The 24,909-nt window shown below is 42.0% G+C and overlaps 1 protein-coding gene across 7 annotated transcripts in view; it reads right to left on the reverse strand.

The window, feature by feature from the left end:
* The window catches only part of mecom (MDS1 and EVI1 complex locus), a 1,207,227-nt gene that overhangs the window by 961,730 nt on the left and 220,588 nt on the right, over window positions 1-24,909 (reverse strand). For all 7 annotated transcript variants that reach the window (XM_043702880.2, XM_043702877.2, XM_043702876.2 and 4 more), the window contains exon 2: window positions 18,283-18,366. In XM_043702880.2, the coding sequence (XP_043558815.1) occupies window positions 18,283-18,366 (84 nt within the window). The remainder of the gene's footprint in view (window positions 1-18,282; window positions 18,367-24,909) is intronic.

A 24,909-nucleotide genomic window follows, 5' to 3' on the forward strand; every position in this document is an offset into this window, starting at 1 on the left:
GATAGGATAAATAGACAAAGTCTTTTCCCTGGGGTCGGGGAGTCCAGAACTAGAGGGCATAGGTTTAGGGTGAGAGGGGAAAGATATAAAAGAGACCTAAGGGGCAACGTTTTCACGCAGAGGGTGGTATGTGTATGGAATAAGCTGCCAGAGAATGTAGTGGAGACTGGTACAATTGTAACATTTAAGAGGCATTTGGATGGGTATACGAATAGGAAGGGTTTGGAGGGGTATGGGCTAGGTGCTAGCAGGTGGGACTAGATTGGTTTGGGATATCTAGTCGGCATGGACGGGTTGGACCGAAGGGTCTGTTTCTGTGCTGTACGTCTTTATGACTCTGTGACTCAGAGTATGAACTCAAGTCTCAGTACATATCTTAGTGTGAGGTATTTCTTTCCCACATCTATTTTGTCAATTACCTCCTTTAGTTCCTAATCAGCAGAACTTTTGATAGATACAGGAGTATGCACAGTTACTCTTGTCCAGAGAAAAAACTGACAACCACCTGATGAAGGAACAGCACTCCAAAAGTTAGTGCTTCTAAATAAAGCTGTTGGACTATAACCTCATGTTGTGTGACTTTTAACTTTGTACACAAAGTAACAGCAATTCACTTCAGTATCACTGAGACAAGAAAAAAATTAGTCGGGCTTTGGAGACAACATGTCCCACAATATCTAGTTTCATAATTGAGAAATGATCGTCTGGGTAATGGTGAGGACAATACTCTTGGAATTGTGCTGCACCAAGATTTGTTGATTCAGAAGAGGCAATCTTCAGTACTGTAGGCCTGTACAGGAGAATGACTGGTAGGTCGAAAAGATGAAGCACTCATTCAGTCATAAGAGTCCCGTGATTATTCACCTGGTGACTAATCGCTGGCTCAATTATAAGGGTGGGTAAGACAGCAGTCAAGGATGTCAAGAGTGTGGTGTTGGAAAAGCACAACAGGTCAGACAGCAACCAAGGAGCAGGAGAATCGATGTTTCAGGCATAAGCCTTTCATTAGGAATGACAGTCAAGGATGTCTTGATAGACTGAAACTGGGAGAATACAGATCGCTTGTAATAACCTAAGTTCCAGGCTGGTGTATAATTAGAGTTGCCAGCATTAGGGTTGAACCAGCAATATTCCACCACATGGAGGTCCTCAGTTCAATGAAACAAGTCATGAATGTATCACGAACAGTGGTTCTAATCCACTATTCACTGTATAGATATATAACTATGTGGTAAACATCTGCCTGTGTCCTTTAATGAGACAGTCCAGAGAGTAACCTTGGACAGAGGAAATTCAATTAAAATTGTAATTCTTAAAAATAAAGTAATTTAAATCCTGCTGTTTAAATTTAATGTTTAATTATTTGCAGTTGAAAGAGGCTTGTATAGCTGGTCTTTTCCATGATCATGTTTAGTCTTCATCGTGCAGTCACTTTTCTACGTTACAACATCCTAATGGAAGAATAATTAGTGTGAAACAATACCCGGGGGCCTTGCCGGCATCATAGACAGCTTCTGTAGATAAGTGGTGATGCTTTCTTTCCTTCCATCATTTTAATTTGGTTCCATGTGCTTTGGGGAGCGGTTAGGTTTAAAGAGCTCAGATCATAATGAAGTCTTTAACTGGACCTTTTGCCTCAGACCTGGTCGATAGAAAGTGCTGAATGTTGATGCATGGGCTTAATTGTTGTGATTAATCCTTTCCAGCTTGTCACAAAGAGCCTAGATTTAATTCTGAAAGTGTAAAGATTCTTTACGACACCAAGTGCTGTCAAAACAGTCGAACAATGGAACTCTTAATCCGAGTGATCTGTAGACCTAACAACTCCTCAACAGACACAGTGCTGTAGAATGGGCTAGTTTTGACAATCTCGCACTCACATACACACAGTGTCTCAGGGACGTCATCTGCTTTCATCGTTACTGAGCTCGAATTGTGACTGGAGTGTGTTTTGGAAAACTGATTCAATGCCAATCAAAATACAAATCGTGAAATGTGCATTTGTGTAATTATATTCTTACAGGTTTGGGGTGAGAGATTAACATGGTATGCTGAAAGCAGTGCAAGTTGTGTGGATGGCTGAAGAGGACAATAGCTACTCTCAGTCACTATTTTATACTTTTGTTTCCTAATGTCACCTATTTCTCATTGGAATTTTTTTTGAAAATCAGATATAATCTATGGTAAAATGAAAATAAGGCAAGAATTTGAAACAAACAGGGTAAACTACATTTTTATGTAGGGAAATCTAATGTTTGAGTCCATCCTCTCAGCAGATAAAGCAGATTATTCACAACCTTACTGGCAGATTTAAATCTGAACTGATCTTCAGGCTACAAAATCCTCCCTCTCACCAGGTTTGTCTATTTCTGTCTCCACTGCATCATATGTCTTTGTTCTGGCCTCATTTCATTTGCTGCTGAAACTTTTACCTGTATTGTTTACACCTCCAAACTAAACAGATTAAATTCTATTCAAAGCAGCCTCCAACCTTGCATACTGCGTAAAGCTGATCTGTCTGAACTGTATGAAGCCCCATTCACCTTTCCAGTCCCAATAATGTCTAGATCTTAAAACTTTCATTCTTGCTGGCAATCTTCTTCATGGCCTTACCGCTCCCTCTTCTCGTAATCTCTCATAATCCTTCATCATACCTTCAGTGGACAAGGATAATGAGCTCCAGAATCTCTTCACTAAAACTCCATGCTTCTTTCTCTTCCCTAAAACATATCTTTCTGGCCAAGCTTTTAGCAACCTGTTCTAATCCTTCGGTGGCTCAGTGTCAAAATTTGTTTAATAATGCACTTGTGAAATGTCTTGGGAATGCTGTAATATAGTAAAGACACAAATGCAAGTTGTTTAGTAAAAATCTATACTTTTCTGACTGTGTATTCAGTGTCATATATTAAAACCACATTTCTGGCCTAGAAAATAGCCTGGGCAATTTGTATTATTTTCTTGCAATTTGATAACTGCATGCTTGCAATCGTAGATATTGGTATGTGTGAATGTTATTGTACAACGGCTGAACACACTCAAAGCAAAGGCTTAACATCACAGTCAAAACAATACCTTCAGACTGCATTTCTTTCCTATTCATTTCTCATATAATAAAATTATAGACAGTCAATTTTGGATCTGTATTTACCCTCTCTTGTTATCTGAAGAGAAAGTGACATTGAACAATCATTTCCTGATATGAAAGTTAATTACTGCATTTCAAATCAATTTGTTGATCTACCGCTGAATACATGTTGTCAAAAATCACTGCTCTGCTATTGCAGTTTGTACTTTAAATCAAGTTAATGGTAATGGGACTGACTCCCTCCACCTCTACTCTCCTCCTATTCATACAAAGGTTCATCCTTTAAGACTTCTGGGTCTCAGATGTATGAGATGCAACTGCCCCCTCGCTCTCTACACACTTCAGAATTTGATCACCACAAATCAGTGAAACCTGGAGAAGCTGATGCAACGTTACATAGCAACATGAAAACATAAATAAAAGGGAGGAGGCCATTCAGGCCTTCAATATGATCATGGATGATCATCCAACTCAGTTCCCCTAACCCAGCTTTCTCTCCATACCCTCTGATCCCTTTATCTCTAAGAACTGTATTTAATGCCTTCTTGAAAACATTTAATGTTTTGTCCTCAAATACTTTCTATGGCAGAGAATTCCATAGGCTCACCATTCTCTGGGTGAAGACATTTCTCCTTATCTCAGTCCTGAATGGCCTACCTGTATCCTTAGACAATGACCCTGATCATTGGCAATATCCTATCTACAGTTATCTTGTCCCTTTTATAGGTTTCTATCAGATCATCTCCTCATTTTTCTAAACTCCAGTGAATGTAGTCCTAACCAATCCAGTCTCTTTGTGTACATCAGTCCTGCCAACCCAGGAATCAGTCTGGTAAACATTCATTGCATTCCCTCCATTGCCAGAACATCCTTCCTCAGATAAAAGACACAAAGCAGAAGGACAATCTTTTATTCACTCAGCGTCACCAACATTTCTGCCTGTAAGTAACAAATTGTACTTTAAAAGTATAATTTAGTTTCTACTGTAACAGAAGATACAGAAAGACCAGGTCTGTACTTCATCTTTCCTGAGGTTCTCCTTTGGCTCACAAATATTTTGTGGAAAGTCTCAAACTATTTCCATATGTTCACAATATTCATTTCCATCCACGGCCCCCACCCTACCCAGAGTTTTAAAAAATCTTAAAAACAAAAGGAGACAACACTGAAGGGGCTGCAGAGGAAATTCACCAGGATGCTCCCTGGGATGGAGTATTTCAGCGATGAAGAGAGGCTGGATAAGCTCGGGTTGTTTTCTTTGGAGCAGAGAAGGCTGAAAGATGACCTGATGGAGGGGTATAAGATTATGAGGGGCATAGACAAGGAGGGATAGAAAGCAGCTGTTCCCTTTAGTTGAAGGGTCAATAACAAAGGAAATTATTTTAAGATAAAAGACAGGAGGATTTTCACCCAGAGGATGGTGGGGTCTCAAATATGCTGCCTGGGAGGGGAGGGGAGGAGTGAAACCTCACAACCTTTATAAAGTACAGGGATGAACCCTTGAAATGTTACAACATTCAAGGCTATTGGCCAAATGCGGGGAGGTGGGACTAGTATATTTTTGATGGTAGAGATTCGATGGGTTGAAGGGCCTCTTCTGTCCTGTGATTTTGTGATTTGTTGCACAGAGACAAATATGAAAATGCCAATGCAAATATAGAAATGTCTTCACTGTAAGAATGATCTAGAAATTTGGCACAGTTCAATCTGGCGAACCGTTTAGGCCAAGTGTCAGCATTTCTGGGTTTTCAGACGTGGGTTACGTGCGCCAACAATGACAAACCTGACCTTTGCTCTTTGAAGTCCCCAGGCTACATCACTAGACATGCGATTCCAGCAGAAACCCCCAGACAGCAAGCCATCAAACGGGAAAAGGTGTCATTTCCACTCTCACTTCCCATCTAATTTTGTTTCTTGGCTGCTGTTTTGCAGCAGATGATGCTCCATGCTGACTTTATTTTCAGCACTTTCCTGACTTTCATTACTGTATTTTAAAGTGGCATAGGGTCAGAAGTTGATTCTGAGCGGCAGTCCGCAAACAGGCGGAAACACAAGTGTCACCATTTCTGAGTCCTGACGGGAGGACTGAACATTGGTGAGCCGTGTGAGGAATGGTCGTGTCAGTACCAGTGGCCTGGAGTGGGACTTATCTCACAACCTTTGAGGGGGCAGTCAGTCACTGAGAATCATTGTCACATGAACATCAGGTTATGCCAGCATGACTCGCTCCAGTGGATTTCATCAACTCTTGGCTTTTTTGCTGTTTCAGATGGCAACTCACTGGACCCAGATTCCTTGCAGATATTAGCTGTCTGATATTCCATGGAAATGCAATGAAAAATAAATGTAATGCCTTGAGCGCTGACTGGTGCACCACAGTTTAAGAATAATCACTGAAAATAAGACCCCACCAGCTTCAATGTCCGATATACAAACTTTCCAACCTAGTGATTAATAATGTGTCAAAATACAACACAGATTGAAATACTGCAGCCAGTCACACAGTTCAGACTATTCAAACTGTCTCCTAATAGCCTGAAACATTTAAACAAGTAATTTAAAAAGACAATTATTGCAATAATAAACTACTGGCACATGGAGTATTATTGACTTAACTATCATTCCCTACAAAATCAATGGCAGATGTTTGCTTTCATTCTAACCAGTGCAAAACATTACTAAAAGTTCTGATCTCATTTTCAGAAGATATATTAAACAAACATTACTGTCGTAATTGTTCTAACACTAAATGGAGGCCAGATTACATTTGTTTTAAACTCTGCTGTCAAACAGAGATTTTTCTGAACTTTAGCTGTTCAAATGCATCATTCACCACAACCTTTTATTTTAAATCTGTGAATTTTGAGTTCAAAGGAAAGAAGAGAATATTAGTGAGAGGCAATGGAACATTCCTCAAACCTTACAATGTCAACATTGAGTGGTAGTTTTGTGCAGCATCAGTCTCCCCTTGCTCTGCCCATTAAACGTCCCTTAAAATCAAAGGAATAGGGGAGCTAAAAATAATTGCCTTATCTGCCCAACTGAGGAGGAAAACAGAACTAATTGGATAGATCTTTCAAAGGGTTGGAACAGACACATGGGCCAAATGGGCTTCTTCTGTTCTCTATCTCTCAAATGCTTACATTTATTAGTCTTAATTAAATATCTTCTTTGGTCAGAATATTCTCAGCTCCACAGTTATGGAGAGTTCAGATTTGTTGTTTTGTCCTTATGGAGTACTTTGTGATATGTGTGTGTTATCAGAGGTTACCTGGGCCTTTGATTTTGGAGCTTCTGGTGTCTTGATCTCAAAATGTTATACCAACTAAGATCAGGACTGTTCAGGGACAGAGCTAATGTTCCCATTTGGAGAACTGATCCATGAAGGTATGGCCCCACTTCGACTGGGACAATACATCCATCCGAGGACAAGCCAGAGACATGCACGAGAATTCCTAGAAGCATGGCATTCCAACCAGAACTCCATCATCAAACATATTGACTTGGATGCCATTTACCACCTCCAAGAAAAAGAACCGGAAATGACATCACCACAGGAAATGACATAGCTAACCCAAGGAAACCTAAACACATAAATGGAAAGCAGGCCATGCCACTGGTGCTTCATCTAGAGGCTCACTGATGATGTTACCTCGTATGATGACGAAATGTTTGAAAACGAACCTTGCAGCTCAGCGAGCAAACCTACATCCATGAAGGTATGGTGCGGGAGTACCATTGGGTTAGGGATCAGGGTTTCTTTGTGGCAAGAGTGGGTGGAAAAGAAGCTTCTGGTGAAGTCAGGAAATATATGATTCATGGAATCATTTCAGAAATATTTGAATGATGGGATATGGTGTTGAGGAATCTTTCAAGAACTATCAAGAGGTGTCAGGTCCTTTTTCTTCAGGTCGTCAAGATCTTGCATAAAATGTGAGTCTTGCATAGAATTTGGTCAAGTATGTCAAAAGTCACACAGATGGAAATGAAGTATAGTGCATTGTGGAATCGCTAGAGTTTTTGATGATATTTCAAGTGTGATGGGCAGGATCAATCTCAATAAAGGGACTCCATCAAGGACATATATGGGAGATCCACATGAAGCAATGATGTGCAAGAAGGAAACAAACTTCAACCCCTGACCACATCAACCAACAACTTTTGAAATGATTCCATGACTCAAATGTCCACTGACTTACCCAGAAGTTTATTTCATAAATTGACCCTCTTTGAGGGGTAAGGTGTCATCAGATACAAATTTGTATTTTACTAATTTGAAACCGTGTCCTTTAGTCAGACTGTCATATTTTAATTTCAAGTAGTGCTCAAAAGTTACCATTTCCATTATATTTTCTGAACTTGTTCTATTCCTATCTTTTCCATAATCTTACTTGTACTTATTCCTAAGGTCAGAAAGACTGTTTCTTCAATCTTTTCTCAAAATCCATATTTCCTGCATTACAAATTAGTCCAGACATGCCTCTCAGGCTTAAAACATCTCCTCTAAACCCAAGGGCAATATTTTAAGTTAGGGCATTTGTTGGATAGTGTTCCCCAAACATACTATTTAAATCTGTAATGTTTGAAGGCATGATCACTTTACTGATCATGTGTTGCCTGACTTTTTTTCTTGATCAGGTGTACCCGAGAACTCTGTGGGAAGCTAGAGAAGTGACTGCTGGGCCTCTTGCTGAGATATTTGTATCATTGATAGTCACAGGAGAGGTGCTGGAAGACTGGAGGTTAGCAAATGTGGTGCCACTGTTTAAGAAGGGAACGATAGACCGGTGAGCCTGACCTCAGTGGTGGGCAAGTTGTTGGAGGCAATTCTGAGGGACAGGATGTACGTGTATTTGGAAAGGCAAGGACTGATTAGGGATAGTCAACATGGCTTTGTGTGTGAGAAATCATGTCTCACAAACTTGATTGAGTTTTTTGAAGAAGTAACAAAGATGATTGCTGAGGGCAGAACAGTAGATGTGATCTATGTGGACTTCAGTAAGGCATTCGACAAGGTTCCCCATGGGAGACTGATTAGCAAGGTTAGATCTCATGGAATACAGGGAGAACGAGCCATTTGGATACAGAACTGGCTCAAAGGAAGAAGACAGAGGGTGGTGGTGGAGGGTTGTTTTTCAGACTGGCGGCCTGTGACCAGTGGTGTGCCACAAGGATTGGTGCTGAGCCCTCTACTTTTTGTCATTTACATAAATGATTTGGATGCAAGCATAAGAGGTACAGTTAGTAAGTTTGCAGATGACACCAAAATTGGAGGTGTAATGGACAGTGAAGAGGGTTACCTCATATTACAACAGGATCTGGACCAGATGGGCCAATGGGCTGAGAAGTGGCAGATGGAGTTTAATTCAGATAAATGCGAGGTGCTGCATTTTGGGAAAGCAAATCTTAGCAGGACTTATACACTTAATGGTAAGGTCCTAGGGAGTGTTGCTGAACAAAGAGACCTTGGAGTGCAGGTTCATAGTTCCTTGAAAGTGGAGTCGAGGTAGATATGATAGTGAAGAAGACGTTTGGTATGCTTTCCTTTATTGGTCAGAGTATTGAGTACAGGAGTTGGGAGGTCATGTTGCAGCTGTACAGGACATTGGTTAGGCCACTGTTGGAATATTGCGTGCAATTCTGGTCTCCTTCCTATCGGAAAGATGTTGTGAAACTTGAAAGGGTTCAGAAAAGATTTACAAGGATGTTGCCAGGAGAGGAGGATCTGAGCTACAGGGAGAGGCTGAACAGGCTGGGGCTGTCTTCCCTGGAGCGTCAGAGGCTGAGGGGTGACCTTATAGAGATTTATAAAATTATGAGGGGCATGGATAGGATAAATAGACAAAGTCTTTTCCCTGGGGTCGGGGAGTCCAGAACTAGAGGGCATAGGTTTAGGGTGAGAGGGGAAAGATATAAAAGAGACCTAAGGGGCAACGTTTTCACGCAGAGGGTGGTACATGTATGGAATGAGCTGCCAGAGGATGTGGTGGAGGCTGGTACAATTGCAACATCTAAGAGGCATTTGGATGGATATATGAATAGGAAGGGTTTGGAGGGATATGGGCCGGGTGCTGGCAGGTGGGACGAGATTGGGTTGGGATATCTGGTCGGTATGGACGGGTTGGACCGAAGGGTCTGTTTCCATGCTGTACATCTCTATGACTCTATGACTAAGTCCATGCTTTTAAACAAACAATATTTTTTACATAAATTCGAGGTGTCTTCCATTTGTTGGTAAATTCTTTCACTTTAAAAAATTATAGTTTGTATATAAATATAACTCAAAGGAGAATGTGATTCACATATTATATTCGATTTTTTTAAAAAAGTACTTTCTACCCAATAATTCTCTGGTTTTAATAGTTTGGAAGCAGCAGCGAGTCCTTGGCTGTGCCAGACTGTAATTCTCTTTTTCAGGCCTTTTAATTCTGCGTTAACCGTTGTTCCATCTTGTGTCATGTATCTAACTTCACAATTATTGGTGCAGAAAGCCCCACCCTTTTCAATGCAGTACGGCAGGGTCAAGCTCACCTCAGTAATCAGTCATAAGGTTCAATATAAAAACTGAAAGAACTGTGGATGCTGTAAATCAGAAACAAAACCAGTAATTGCTGGAAAAGCTCAACAGGTCTGGCAACATCCGCAAAGAGAAATCAGAGTTAATGTTTTGGATCCCATAATCGAGGAAGGGTCACCAGAGACCTGAAACATTAACTCTGATTTCTCTTCACAGATGCTGCCAGACCTGCTGAGCTTTTCCAGCAACTTCTATTTTTGTTTATAAATTTCAATGTGGTCATTTTACATGAGCACAATAAAGCTCCTCCGACCCCTTCCTGCTTGCTTTTTAGAAAGATTTGCTTTGAATTCTGCTTTCAGTTTTCTTTTAATTTTCAACTTTTTTTAGCAGTTTCTTAAACCTTGATGTGGTATTTATTAATCACAACATGCAACCAAACCCACTTTTAAAGTTTTGATAAGGGGCATTGGGTAACAGTGATTCTCATTTTCACACATGGTCTTTAAAATGTGAAAACACCCAAACTTCATTCAAGTGGGTCACCAGGACTGAGATTCCAATCATCATAGCCATTCAACTACAAATTCACAAAACCAAATTAAAGTCTTTTCATTTTCATTTCTTCTTAATAAATTATGGCAAATTAATGAACAACATTCAGGTTGTTGAACAGATGCTGTTCCGAGGCTGTGGAAACACTGCCATAGCCTCCAGGGCAATGTGGGACAATGCTCTAATTATTCTTCATTGGTCCAATGTGCTCTAAGCTGAAATTTTATTCAGAGACAAAAAGAGACCGGACCTTAAAAATCCAATTAGTGATGATTGTAATCAAAACTTGTTGATTTGCATGTTCCTTAAAGTAGATGGACTGCTATCATGAGGAGCAACTGTATAAATCCAACACTTGGTTAATTTTTTGCTTGTACACTCATGGAATAAATCCAAGATTCAAAAATGTACAAAAGAGTAGTTATTTGTTCTCATGAGTTAAATTACGTTATGAAGCTCATCACACAGTAAGATTAATGGTTCTAACTCCTATGCAAGATTGAAATAAATCATCAGGATGTTAGGCTTCTAATATACTGAAAACACTGTCTGACCATACATAAACAATTGCTGAACTAATCAACTTTTTGAATTATCTTTGCATTCCTGCCTGAGCATTTAGATGCTTTTTCTTTAAAGTGAGTGTGGAGTGAACATTTCTGGAGGTCTCTATCTTGTGACCACAAAGACAAGAAACTTGTCAGTGCCAAATCAAAAGGCAATATTATGGCTGCCATATATTTTGGTTCTGCCAAATATTTCTAAATATCATTGTATCCAACAGGTATTATTGGGTTGATAAGCAGTTCTGCTCAAAGCTGTGATTCTGTCTGTTCATGGTTGATTTTGGATTTGCAATCAGTTTGATTTGATTTGGAATATTACAATGGTGTTGGTGGAATAATTTTGAACTTCTATATTCTTTTTTGACTCCCTTGCTGGGATCAGGCAAGACAGAAGTGGAGACACAAATTATCAACCTTGGGGAAAGACCACATACACAAATTGTCCCTGTATCCCACCTGGCGCATTTCCAGGATACCTGTCCTGACAGTGATATTGATACTGAGTGCCCAGAAAGTAAAACATTCCATTTCTTGCATTTACATCCTTGCTGTACAGCTCAATTATTTTTAAAAAGTGATTTTATGTTTTTAAATAATGCTTATAATATTGAAGCTGAAGTTCTTCACAAAATGATTGTGAGGAGCTCCATTTTGATACTAAATTGTTTTCTGTCAATTTATTCCAAGAAGCTCCATTTGGAATTCTTCGTATGAATGTTAATCATGCCGTGTTGTATGACTGGCGATTAACATGCCGTGTTGTATGACTGGCGATGAACATGCCGTGTTGTATGACTGGCGATGACCATGCCATGTTGTATGACTGGCGATGACCATGCCGTGTTGTATGACTGGCGATGACCATGCCGTGTTGTATGACTGGCGATGAACATGCCGTGTTGTATGACTGGCGATGAACATGCCGTGTTGTATGACTGGCAATGACCATGCCATGTTGTATGACTGGCGATGAACATGCCGTGTTGTATGACTGGCGATGAACATGCCGTGTTGTATGACTGGCGATGACCATGCCGTGTTGTATGACTGGCGATGAACATGCCATGTTGTATGACTGGCGATGACCATGCCGTGTTGTATGACTGGCGATGACCATGCCGTGTTGTATGACTGGCGATGAACATGCCGTGTTGTATGACTGGCGATGACCATGCCGTGTTGTATGACTGGCGATGAACATGCCGTGTTGTATGACTGGCGATGAACATGCCGTGTTGTATGACTGGCGATGACCATGCCGTGTTGTATGACTGGCGATGAACATGCCGTGTTGTATGACTGGCGATGAACATGCCGTGTTGTATGACTGGCGATGACCATGCCGTGTTGTATGACTGGCGATGAACATGCCGTGTTGTATCACTGGCGATGAACATGCCGTGTTGTATGACTGGCGATGAACATGCCGTGTTGTATGACTGGCGATGACCATGCCGTGTTGTATGACTGGCGATGAACATGCCGTGTTGTATGACTGGCGATGAACATGCCGTGTTGTATGACTGGCGATGACCATGCCATGTTGTATGACTGGCGATGACCATGCCGTGTTGTATGACTGGCGATGAACATGCCGTGTTGTATGACTGGCGATGAACATGCCGTGTTGTATGACTGGCGATGAACATGCCGTGTTGTATGACTGGCGATGAACAGACACACCTTTCAACACAGCTGATATTCTATAGTGTTATTTTTGATGGAAACTTAAAAGATGTTGAAAACAAACTTCACTTTCACATATTTAACAGCTATTTCACACTCGTTTAGCAATGCTATGAATAATACTAAAATATTTTAAATATATTGCACTGCATTATGATCCGGCACACTTGAGGTTTATACACTGGGGTAAATTGCAGTCTGTTCCTGAACGGAGAGCACAAAAGCTTCAGTTTCAAAACTGTCACTTTGAAAAATTTATGTTGATCAAGTTGGTAGTGACAAATCCACCAGAGAATATGCAACTTCAACCTTAGCCTGTACAGTTCTAGCAGCTGAGCAGCTTTTTGTTTATCTTAAGGTTGACTAAGCTGAACTAAAAGGAGAACTAAAGCGCACTTGTTTTAGTGGCTTTCTTTCTATCCTTGCCTAAAATAATTTCATTCTAAAAACTTCAACAACAGCTTGTTCTCCAGTTTCTTTAATTTCAGGACATGATGTCTCCCTGCACAGTGTGCTACTAATTTACAATCCCTTCTGAGGCAATTATTCAATTAAATTTTGATAAAGATGAATTGCCTGCAATTGCTATGTTGTCCTTTCGTATGGGAGAGGAGGCCCATATAAATTGGAAGAATATTACAATTTCTTCAGATAGTATATGGAGTGTTACTGTGTTACTTAAAAGAAACTCTCTTGGGGAGCAGCTGGCCAGAGAAATTGTCAAGAAACCACCATTACCGCTTTCAGAATGATTTTGGACTCTTTCTGGACACTAATATTCTCTGCAAATAAATGAAAGTGCAGTTCAAATCTATACAGCAGCCTATATTCTGATAAGGTTTTTTATGCTTCCAGACATATTATTTAATTTTCTTACTGATTACATAAATATTCAGTCTATGTCATCGCCATCATTTGACGTGTCAGCGATATTTTACAAAGACATTGTACAATATGTAACTTGTATTAAAATAACGAGGGAATGTAGTGTAGAATATCAAACTTTCATCTGTTAATATTAATTCTAGATGAAGATTTTCAAACTTACACATGATACTAAACCTCAATAATGAGAAACATAAGGCAACAAAAACGATGCAGGAGGAGGCCATTCGGCCCCTCAAGCCTGCTCTGCCATTTAATATGTTCCTGGATGATCTTAACTCAGCCTCAACTCCACTTTCCTGCCCACACTCCGTAACCTTCAACCAATTACTAATTAAAAATCTGTCTGTCTATTTTCCGCAAATACACTTAATGTCCGAGCATCAACTGCATTCTGGGGTAGTTAATTCCACAGATTCATGGCCCTTTGAGATAGATAATTTCTCCACATCTCTGTTTTAGATTTGCTATTCCTTATTCTAAAACTATGATCTCTCAGTCAAGACTGCCCACAAGGAGAAACATCCTCTCTACTTGTCAATCCCCTTTAGCATCTTATATACCTCAATTAGATCACAGAATCCCTACAGTGTGGAAACATTCAGCCCATCGGGTTCACGCCAATGCTCTGAAGAGCATCCCATCAGACCTATCCCTGTGACCCACCGACAGTGCAATTTAGGATGACCAATACAACCTGTGTATCTTTGGACTGTGGGAGGAAACCCATGCAGTCACGAGGAGAATGTGCAAACTCCACACAGTCACCCGAGGGTGCAATTGAACTTGGGTCCCTGGCGCTGTGAAGCAGCAGTGCTAACCACGAAGCCACTGTGCTGCCTCTACCCTCATTCTTCCAAACACCAGTGAGAAGAGGCCTAAACTGCTCAATCTGTATTCATAAGACAAACCCCTCAGTGCTGGAATCAATTTAGTGACCCTCTTCTGAACTGCCTTCAATACAATTACATCCCTCCTCAAGTAAAGGGACCAAAACTGTACGCAATCCTCCAGGTGAGGTGTAACTAATGCCTTGGGGATGTGAGATACATAAAACATAAGGGAGAGGCAAGAGTGGATATTGGTCTACTGAAAAATGAGTCTGGAGAAGTGGTAATGGGGAACAAAGAAATGGTGGAGGAACTGAATATATATTTTGCATCAGTCATCACAGTGGAAGACACCAGCAATATAACAGAACTTCAGCAGAATGGGGGGCCAAAGTGAATGTAGTGGCCATCACTAAGGAGAAGGTGCTGGCGAAGCTAAAAACTCTAAAGGTGGATTAATCACCTGGACCGAATGGACGACATGCCAGATTCCTGAAGAAGGGCTTATGCCCGAAACGTCAATTCTCCTGCTCCATGGATGCTGCCTGGCCTGCTGTGCTTTTCCAGCATGACATTTTTCAACTCTGGTATTCCAGCATCTCCAGTCCTCACTTCCTCCGAATGGACTACATGCCAGAGTCCAAAAGGAGTTAGCTCAGAGATTGTAGAGGCATTGGCAGTGATCTTTGGTGGAGTCAGGGAGGGTCCCAGAGTACTGAAAAATGGCTAACGTAACACTCCTGTTTAAGGAAGGAGGGAGGCAGAGAACAGGAAACTATAGGATGGTTATCCTGACTTTGATTACTGGTATGATTTCAGAGTTCATTATTAAAGACGAGATTGTGGGGTACTTGGAAGTGCACAGTAAAATAGGGCAGAGTCAGCATGGTTTTGTCAAGGGGAGGTCATGACTGACAAACCTGTTAGAATTCTTTAAGGAAATCATGTGCAAGTCAGACAAAGGAGCATCAGTGAATATGATCTATTTGGATTTCCAGAGCAAGAGATTCCTGATTAGATTAGATTCCCTACAGTGTTGAAACAGGCCCTTCAGCCCAACAAGTGCAAACCAACCCTCCAAAGAGTAACCCACGTAGACCCATTTCCCCTCTGACTAATGCACCTAACAATATGAACAATTTAGCAAGGCCAATTCACCAAGCCTGCATCTCTTTGGACAGTGGGAGGAAACCCACGCAGACATGGGGAGAATGTAAAACTCCATACAGACGGTCACCTGAGGCTGGAATCGAACCTGGTTCCCTGATACTGTGCTAACCATTGAGCACCGTGCCACCCATACAGTGATGAAGGGCTTATGCCTGAAACATCGTTTCTCCTGCTCCTCTAACCATGGATAGAGGATTGGCTGACTGGCAGAAGGCAGAGAGTGGGGATGAAGGGGTCTTTTTCAGGGTGGCAGCTGGTGACCAGTGAAGTTCCACAGGGGTTAGTGTTGGGACCACAACAATTCACATTATACATTAATGATCTGAACCAAGGAACAGAGGGCATTGTTGCTAAGTTTGGAGATGACACAAAGGGAGGTGGAGGGACAAGTTGAATTGAGGAGGTGGGAAGGCGGTAGAAGGACTTGGAAAGGTGAGGAGAGTGAGCAAAGAAATGGCAGATGGAATACAATATGGGAAATTATGAGGTTATGCACTTTAGTAGGAAGAATAGAAGCGTGAATTATTTTCTAAATGGGGAAAGGCTTTGGAAATCTGAAGCACATGAGGACTTGGGAATCTGAGTCCAGGATTCTCTTAAGGTTAACATGTAGGTTCAGTTGGTGGTTAAGAAGGCAAATGCAATGATCGCGTACATTTTGAGAAGGCTAGAATACAAGAGCAGGGATGTACTGCTGAGGCTATATACAAGAGTGTGGTGCTGGAAAAGCACAGTAGGTCAGGCAGCATCTGGCGAGCAGGAGAATTGATGTTATGAGCATAAGCTCTTCATCAGGAATGAGGCTTATGCTGGAAACATCAATTCTCCTGTCCCCCGGATGCTGCCTGACCTGTTGTGCTTTTCTAGCACCACCCTTGACTCTGATCTCCAGCATTTGGAATTCTCACTTTCTCCTGAGGCTGTATACAGCTCTGGTCAGACTGCATTTGGAATATTGTGAGCAGTTTTGAGCCCCATATTAAGGAAGGATGTGCTGGTGTTGGAGGGGAGTCCAGAGGAGGTTCACAAGAATGAGCCCAGGGATGAAGGGATTGCCATGTGAGGAGCAGATGAGGACTCTGGGTCTGTATTCAATAGAATTAGGAGGATGACAGTGAATCTGATTGAAACTTAGAGAATAGTAGAGTAGAGTAGATTTTAATTTGTCATTTCTACCATATACAACTGATACAGTAAAAACGAGAGAGCATTCCTCCGGGACCGAGAGTGCTACATGGACAGCACAAACTACACCATCATACAAAGGGTGGCATAAAGTGCATAAGAAGTGCAAAACATGCGAGTTGCAGTGTAATAGAAGAAAGATAAATAATAGACATTGTTCCAGCAGCAATTCGAAGTTGTGCAAAGAATTTCAGAGGGAAAAGAGTCTGATCATACTGTGTTAGGGAACCTGATGGCCTGGGGGAAGAAACTGTTGCACAGTCTGGCCGTGAGAGACTGAATGCTCCGGTATCTTCTGCCAGATGGCAGGAGGGTGAAGAGTTTGAATGAGGGGTGTTTGGGGTCTTCCACAATGCTCTTAGCCTTATGGATGCAGCGTGTGGAGTAAATGTCTGTAATGGAGGGGAGAGAGACCCCGATGATCCTCTCAGCTGTCCACACTATCCGTTGTAGAGTCTTACGCTCTGGGACGGTGCAATTCCTGAATCAGACAGTGATGCAGCAGCTCAGGGTACTGTCAATGAACCCTCTGTAGAATGTGGTCAGGATGGGGGTTGGGAGGTGGGCTTTCCTCAGTCTGTGCAAAAAGTAGAAACACCACTGGATTCTCTTGGATATGGAGCTGGTGTTGAGGGACCTGGTGAGATTCTCTGCCAGGTGTATGCCAAGAAATTTGGTGCACTTCATGATTTCCATGGAGGAGCCGCCGATGTCCAGCGGAGAGTGGTCGCTCCATGCCCTCCTGAAGTCAACAACCATCTCTTTCATCTTGTCCACGTTCAGGGACAGGTTGTTGGCTCTGCACCAGTCTGTTAGCTGCTGCACCTCCTCTCTGTATGCTGACTCGTCATTCCTGCTGATGACACCCACGACAGTCGTATCATCAGTGAACTCGATGATGTGGTTTGAGCTGTGCATCGCTGCACAGTCATGTGTCAGCAGGTGAACAGCAGTGGACTGAGCACACAGCCCTGGGGGGGCCCCATGCTCAGTGTGAGGGTGTTGGAGATGCTGTTCCCAATCTGACTGACTGAGGTCTCCCAGTCAAGAGGTCCAGGATCCAGTTACAAAGGGAGGTATTTCAGCCCAGCAGACTCAGCTTTCCAATCAGCTGCTGAGGACTGATAGTGTTGAATGCAGAGTTGAAGCATCTGAGCAGAATTCTGATGCAGGTGTCCTTCTTCTCCAGGTGGGTGAGGGCCAGATGGAGGGTGAATACTGAGAAGCCTGGATAGAGTAGAAGGTACTTCTACTGGTAGGAGAGACTAAGAGTGAAGGAACGAGACCTTTAGAACTGAGATGAGAAAGACTTTCTTCAGCCAGAGGGTGGGAAATCTGAGGAACTCATTGCCGCAGAAGACTGTGGAGGCCAAGTCATCGGGAGTATTTAAGACAGAGATAGCTAGGTTCTTGTTTAGTGAAGGGATCAAAGGTTTGAGGTAGAAGGCAAGAGAATGGGATTGCGAAACATATCAGCCATGATCAAATGGCAGAGTCGACTCAACAGGTTTAATTCTGCTCTTCTATCTTATGATCTTATACAGCTGCAGCAACCCTTTCCTACTTTTATTCACTATTCCTTTCGCAATAAATGCCAATAATCAATTTCTCTCCTTATTACCTGCTGTACCTGATTACTAGTTCTCTGCACCAAAACATCCTGAAGTTTCTCTTTATTTAGATAATAAATTGCAGGATGAAAAAGACCATGGATCATTTCAAGTAGTTGAGCCAACAAGCAGCAGATGCAGTTCAATGTTATTGAGAATAAAATTATTCATATGACATCAAAGACAAATGTACCTGATTCGGTCAGATAGCACCCTGATTCAGAAGGACATCTGAGCACTGTTGCACTGATTACGGAATCATTCGTGTAGCGCTTAGCTGCAATGACAAAAAGGGAAAATAATGTGTTGGGAGGTAAGACACAAAGCAAGATATTGTATTCTTGTTGTATAAGGCATTATGAAAATGCCAGCTGGAAGATTACTGAGTCAGTATGGGTGGGAGTTAGGGGCAGCAAGGAAACAGCCACCTCATTGGGGGGTTTTCTACAGACCCCCTAATAGCAGTAGAGAGATTGAAGATCTCATAGACGGGCAGATTCTGGAAAAATGCAGAAGTAGCAGAGATGTTGTTATGGGCGATTTCAACTTTCCCAATATCGACTAGAACCTCCTAAGTGTAGATGGTTTGGGCGGAGCCGTTTTTGTCAGGTGTGTTCAGGAGGGTTTCCTTACTCAGTATGTAGACAGGCCGATGAGGGGAGAGGCCATTTTGGATTTGATGCTCGGCAACGAGCCAGGGCAGGTGTCAGATCTCGCGGTGGGAGAACACTTTGGTGACACTGACCACAACTGCCTCATATTTACCATAGCCTTGGAGAGGGAAAGGAGCAGCTCCCGAGGGAAGATACTTAATTGGGGAAAAGGAAATTATGACACTATCAGACAGGAGGTGCGAAGTAGACTGGGAGCAATTGTTCCACAGAAAGGGCACAGCAGACATGTGGAGACTATTTAAGGAGCAGTTGTTGTGAGTGATGCACAAATTTGTTCCTCTGAGACAGGTAAGAAGGGGAAAGATTAAGGAACCTTGGATGACGAGAACAGAAAAGCTCCTCGTCAAAAGGAAGAAGGCAGCTTATGTAAGATGGAGGAAGCAAGGATCTAGCACAGCGTTAGAGGATTACAGGCTTGCTAGAAAGGAGCTCAGACATGGACTGAGGAGAGGCAGGAGGAGCATGAAAAAGGCTTGGCAGGAAGGATTAGGGAGAACCCAAAGGCATTTTACTCATACGTGAGGAATAAGAGAATGATCAGGGAGAGGGTAGGGCCGATCAGGGATAGTGGAGGAACTTGTTCATGGAGTCTGAGCAGATAGGGGAAGCCCTAAATGAGTTTTTTGCTTTGGTTTTCACCAGGGAAAGGGACCTTGTTATAAACAAAAACTTCGAGGAGCTGGGAGACAGTCTTGATCAGATCAAGATTGATGAAGTTGGTGTGCTGGAAATTTTGGAAAATATTAAGATTGATAAGTCCCCAGGGCCAGACCAGATTTATCCTAGGCTGCTCCGGGAAGCGAGAAAGGAGGTTGCTAAGCCGCTGGCGAGGATATTTACCTCCTCACTCTCCACAGGGATTGTACTAGAGGATTGGAAGGAGGCGAATGTTGTTCCTCTTTTCAAGAAGGGTAATAGGGAAATCCCTGGCAATTACAGACCAGTCAGTCTTATGTTTGTGGTCAGCAAAGTTTTGGAAAGAATTCTGAGGGATAGGATTTATAACTATTTGGCAAAGCATAGTTTGATTAAAGGCAGTCAGCATGGCTTTGTGAGGGGCAGGTCATGCCTCACAAATCTTATTGAGTTCTTTGAGGAGGTGACAAGACAGGTCGATGAAGGTCGAGCAGTGGATGTGGTGTATATGGACTTCAGCAAGGCATTTGATAGGGTTCCCCATGGTAGGCTCATTCATAAAGTCAGGAAGTATGGGATACAGGGAGATTTGGCTATCTGGATTCAGAATTGGCTGGCTGACAGAAGGCAGAGTGTGGTTGTAGATGGAAAGTATTCTGTCAGTGTTGAGTGGGGTCCCACAGGGCTCTGTTCTTGGGCCACTGCTCTTTGTAGTTTTTATTAATGACTTGGATGAGGAGGTTGAGGGGTGGGTTAGTAAATTTGTAGATGACACAAGGATTGGAAGTGTCGTCGATAGTATAGAGGGCTATTGCAGACTGCAGTGCGACATAGACAGGATGCAGAGCTGGGCTGAGAAATGACAAATGGAGTTCAACCTGGATAAACGTGAAGTGATGCATTTTGGAAGGTTGAACTCGAATGCTGAATATAGGATTAAAGACAGGATTCTTGGCAATGTGGAGGAACAGAGGGATCTGGGTGTGCAAGTACATAGATCCCTCAAAGTTGCCACCCAAGTGGATAGGGCTGTTTAGAAAGCATATGGTGTTTTGGCTTTCATTAACAGGGGGATAGAGTTTAAGAGCCGTGAGGTTTTTCTACATCTCTACAAGTCCCTGGTGAGACCACACTTGGAATATTGTGTCCAGTTCTGGTCGCCCTACTATAGGAAAGATACAGAGGCTTTGGAGAGGGTGCAAAGAAGGTTTACCAGGATGCTGCCTGGACTGGAGGGCTTGCCTTATGAAGAAAGGTTGAATAAGCTCAGACTTTTCTCTCTGGAGAGAAGGAGGAAGACAGGAGACCTGGTAAAGGTATACAAAATAATGAGAGGAATAGATAGAGTCAATAGCCAGAGACTTTTCCCCAGGGCAGGATTGAATGGTATGAGGGGTCATAGTTTGAAGATATTAGGAGGAAGGTATAAAGGAGACGTCAGAGGTAGGTTCTTTACGCAGAGAGTTGTGAATGCATGGAATGTGTTGCCAGCGGTGGTGGTGGAAGCAGAGTTATTGGGGACATTTAAGCGACTGCTGGACATGCACATGGATAGCAGTGAGTTGAGGGGTGTGTAGGTTAAGTTACTATATTTCACATTCGGATTAAACCTCGGCACAACATCGTGGGCCAAAGGGTCTGTCCTGTGCTGTACTTTTCTATGTTCTATGTTCTAAGATTGTGAGTAACTTGAATCTGTTACTGAGAGCAAGATGGAAAGAGAAAATTCTGAAAAAGGACCTGAAACATAAGCTCTGCTTTCTATTCACAGATACTGCTAGATCTGCTGAGTTTCTCGAACATTTTCTGTTTTTTTGTTTATTTCAGATCTCCAGCATCCCCAATTTTTTTGTCTTATATTCCATAAGAGAAAGACATTACCTTGAGATGGTAAAAGAGAAGAAGTCAACATGATACTTAATGCTGAGAGATGTGATTATCAGGGCAGGTTAAGGAGGTAATAACAGTACAGTAATGATATTACTTGCTAGGAGTTCTTCAAAAGGCTGTGGAAAATCATTGGAAACCCTGTTTTTGAAATATATCTGAAATCAACTGGGAATTCAAATGCCGGCAAGACAATTTGTAAAATTGAATTCAATAAATCTGATCACTTATGACCCAAAAAAAAACAAATTGCTGCAAATTCACTGAAGGAAATATACAAATCAACTGAAAGAGGATGTACTATCTCTCCCAGTATAATTGAAAATAATTGTCATTTAGTTTGTATTATTGGCTTGTCATACTTTTTCAAAGTAATATAGCAAGCTCTCAATTGGACAAAAAAACGTTACGGTCTAAACTGTTCAAAGGGAGTCATCATCACTTTCTCAGGCAATTAGAAATGGAAGATAAGTGTAGTTTCCCAGTATTACCTCGATAGAGAACAATTGATTTAAATAATTGTCATACTTTAATAGGAAGAGACATAAATGTAATCTGAATAAAGTTATCAGGATTGTAAAGAAAACTTTAAAAATTATTTTTACAGCTGAAAAAGCTGCAACCAAGGGCCCAGCGTTTAGAAAAAACTCAGGACGGTAGCCCAAGAAAGTCAGGAGGCAATGTGGAATAAGTTTTGAAGGAGGATGATATAACTAAGTCGTACAAAGAAGAAAATTCATAGTGTTTCAAGACAGATTTAAAGATTATGCTGATAATAAAGTAGAATTGATTTATCAGATTGCACATCGAATTAAAGTGCAGGAGTTGTGTTTCTTTATTTTTCCACATTTCGGTCTGGCTGCTGAGTGAGCTACAACAACAAGTTGCATTTATATAGCAGTTTTTTGTAGTTAACAAGAGCGCAGGCAAACACATTGTGTTGGCAGGTAGCAGTGGGGAAAGAGAATCAGACAATCATTGTATTTTAACTTCAAAGCATGAGTGAAGTTGTGAGCATGTGACTGGTTAAACAGGTATCGATGCTGCAGGGCTGCAGCAATCCCTTTAACTTTCACCTTCAATCTCAGCATGATCTGTTGTCCACTGAAAACCCCATGACACTGCCTGGTTAGCAATTCTCATATACAAAAATCCTAGCTTGATTAACTGGGATTCATGAAGTTAACAGTGCAGACAATTTCATGGACTTTGTAGAACTCAAGTCAAGAATGTAGCAAGTTGTTGAATAAGTGGTAGGCAAGAAATCCTTTCAATGTTGAGACCTCATATTTGCTTCTGCACCTAAATCAAAGGATTTTGTCCACTCTTCGATAGGAGTGTTCCTTTCTCTAATTTGGAGGGGATTTCTTCTCGTTGGGAAGTTATCACAATCGTCTCAGGGTTTACTACATTTGCCTTGCATTTCCCTGCATTCACTGCACCATGAAACCATCCAATGCAGTTTGACTTTGATAAGAAACGTAATAAACAGCAACCAATATACCCCTACCCCACCTTCACAATTGCCCACCAGCAGTAGGTGCAGTACAAGTCAGGAATCAGCAGTCTTCCCTTTAGGAACCTTTACTCCACAGGAGGGATCAGCATAAAATTTCTGCTTTATTTATCACACATGAATAATGGCTAATTAGGTCCTTGGCAGTCACTCAGCTCCAGTCTGAATTAAAAAACATACAAAACTTACAGCCCATCAAGGAGATTTTATTCCAAAGTTGCACACTCTACAAAATCTCCTAAAAAGCCTGAACCAGTCTCTGAATCTGCCTGATGACTCACCAGTGCTCACATGACTCACCTCTTAAAGGGACACTATCCCAACATAACAAACTCCTAGAACAAGGCATAACATTGAACATAGAATGTTACAGTGCAGTACAGGCCCTTCAGCCCTGGTTGTTGCACCAACCTGTGAAGATAATCTGATACCCATTTAACCTACACTACTCCATTATTATCCATATGAGTGTCCGATGCCCATTTAAATGCCCTTAACATCAGCAAGTCTACAACAGTTGCAGGCAGGCCGTTCCACGCCCCTACTACTCTCTGAGTGAAGAAACTACCCCTGATATATGTCCTAAATCTATCACCCCTCAATTTAAAGCTTGTGTTAGCCTTCGCCATACAAGGAAAAAGGTTCTCACTGTCCACCCTATCTAACCCTCCGATTATCTTATACATCTCTTACGGGCGGCATGGTAGCTCAGTGGTTAGCACTGCTGACTCAAAGCACCAGGGTCCGAGGTTCGATTCCAGTCTCGGGCAACTTTCTGTGTGGAGTTTGCACATTCTCCCTGAGTCTGCGTGGGTTTCCTCCCACTGTCCAAAGATGTGCGGGTCAGGTGATTTGGCCATGCTAAATTGCCCATACTGTTAGGCGCATTAGTCAGAGGGAAGTGGGTCTGATTGGGTTACTCTTCAGAGGGTCGGTGTGGACTGGTTGGGCCACTGTAGGGAATCTAATCTAATCTTGATTAAGTCACCTCTCAACCTTCTTCTCTCCAATGAAAACAGCCTCAGTTACCTCAGCATTTCCTTGTAAGACCTTCCTTCCATATCAGGTAACATCCTGGTAAATCTCCTCTGAACCCTTTTGAAATCTTCCACATCCTTCCTATAATGTGGTGGTCAGAACTGCATGCAATACTCCAAGTGCGGCCTTACCACTGTCTTGTACAGCTGAAGCATAGCCTCATGGCTCCGAAACTCATTCCCCCTACCAATAAACGCAAACACACCATATGCCTTCTTAACAACTCTATCAACCTGAGTGGCATCTTTCAAGGTTGTATGCACCAGGACACCGAGATCTCTTTGCTCATCTACTCCTGCCAAGAATTTTACCATTAGCCCAGTACTCTGCATTCCTGTTACTTCTTCCAAAGTGAACTACCTCACACTTTTCCACATTAAACTCCATTTGCCATTTCTCAGCCCAGCTCTGCATCTTAGCTATATCCCTCTCTAACCCATAACATCCTTCAGCACTATCCACAACTCTGCTTACCTTAGTGTCATCCGCAAATTTACTAACCCATCCTTCTACGCTCTCATCCAAATCATTTATAATAATGACAAACAGCAACGGCCCCAAAACAGACCCTTGCAGCATAGCACTGGTAACTGAGCTCCAGGATGAACATTTCCCATCAATCACCACCCTCTGTCTTCTTTCAACTATCCAATTTCTGATCCAAACCACTAAATCACCTTCAATTCCGAAACTCCGTATTTTGTGCAATAGCACACCATGTGGAACCTTACCAAAAAAGCCTTACTGAACTCCATATACACCACATCAACCACTTTACCTTCATCCACCTGTTTTGTCACCTTCTTGAAGAATCCAATAAGGTTAGTGAGGCACAATCTACCCTTCACAAAACCGTGTTGACTATCCCTAGTCAAATTATTCCTTTCCAGCTGATTATAAATCCTATCTCCTATAACTTTTCCCAACACCAAAGTCAGACTCACTGGTCTATAATTACCAGGTTGTCTCTACTCCCCTTCTTGAACAAGGGAACAACATTTGCTACCCTCCAGTCTTCTGGAACTACTCCTATAGACAATGAAGACATAAAGATCGAAGCTTCCCAGAG

Source organism: Chiloscyllium plagiosum, unplaced genomic scaffold, assembly GCF_037043375.1.
Source record: "Chiloscyllium plagiosum isolate Xiang-an unplaced genomic scaffold, Cpla_swu_hap1 HiC_scaffold_13, whole genome shotgun sequence".
Lineage (NCBI taxonomy): Eukaryota > Metazoa > Chordata > Chondrichthyes > Orectolobiformes > Hemiscylliidae > Chiloscyllium > Chiloscyllium plagiosum.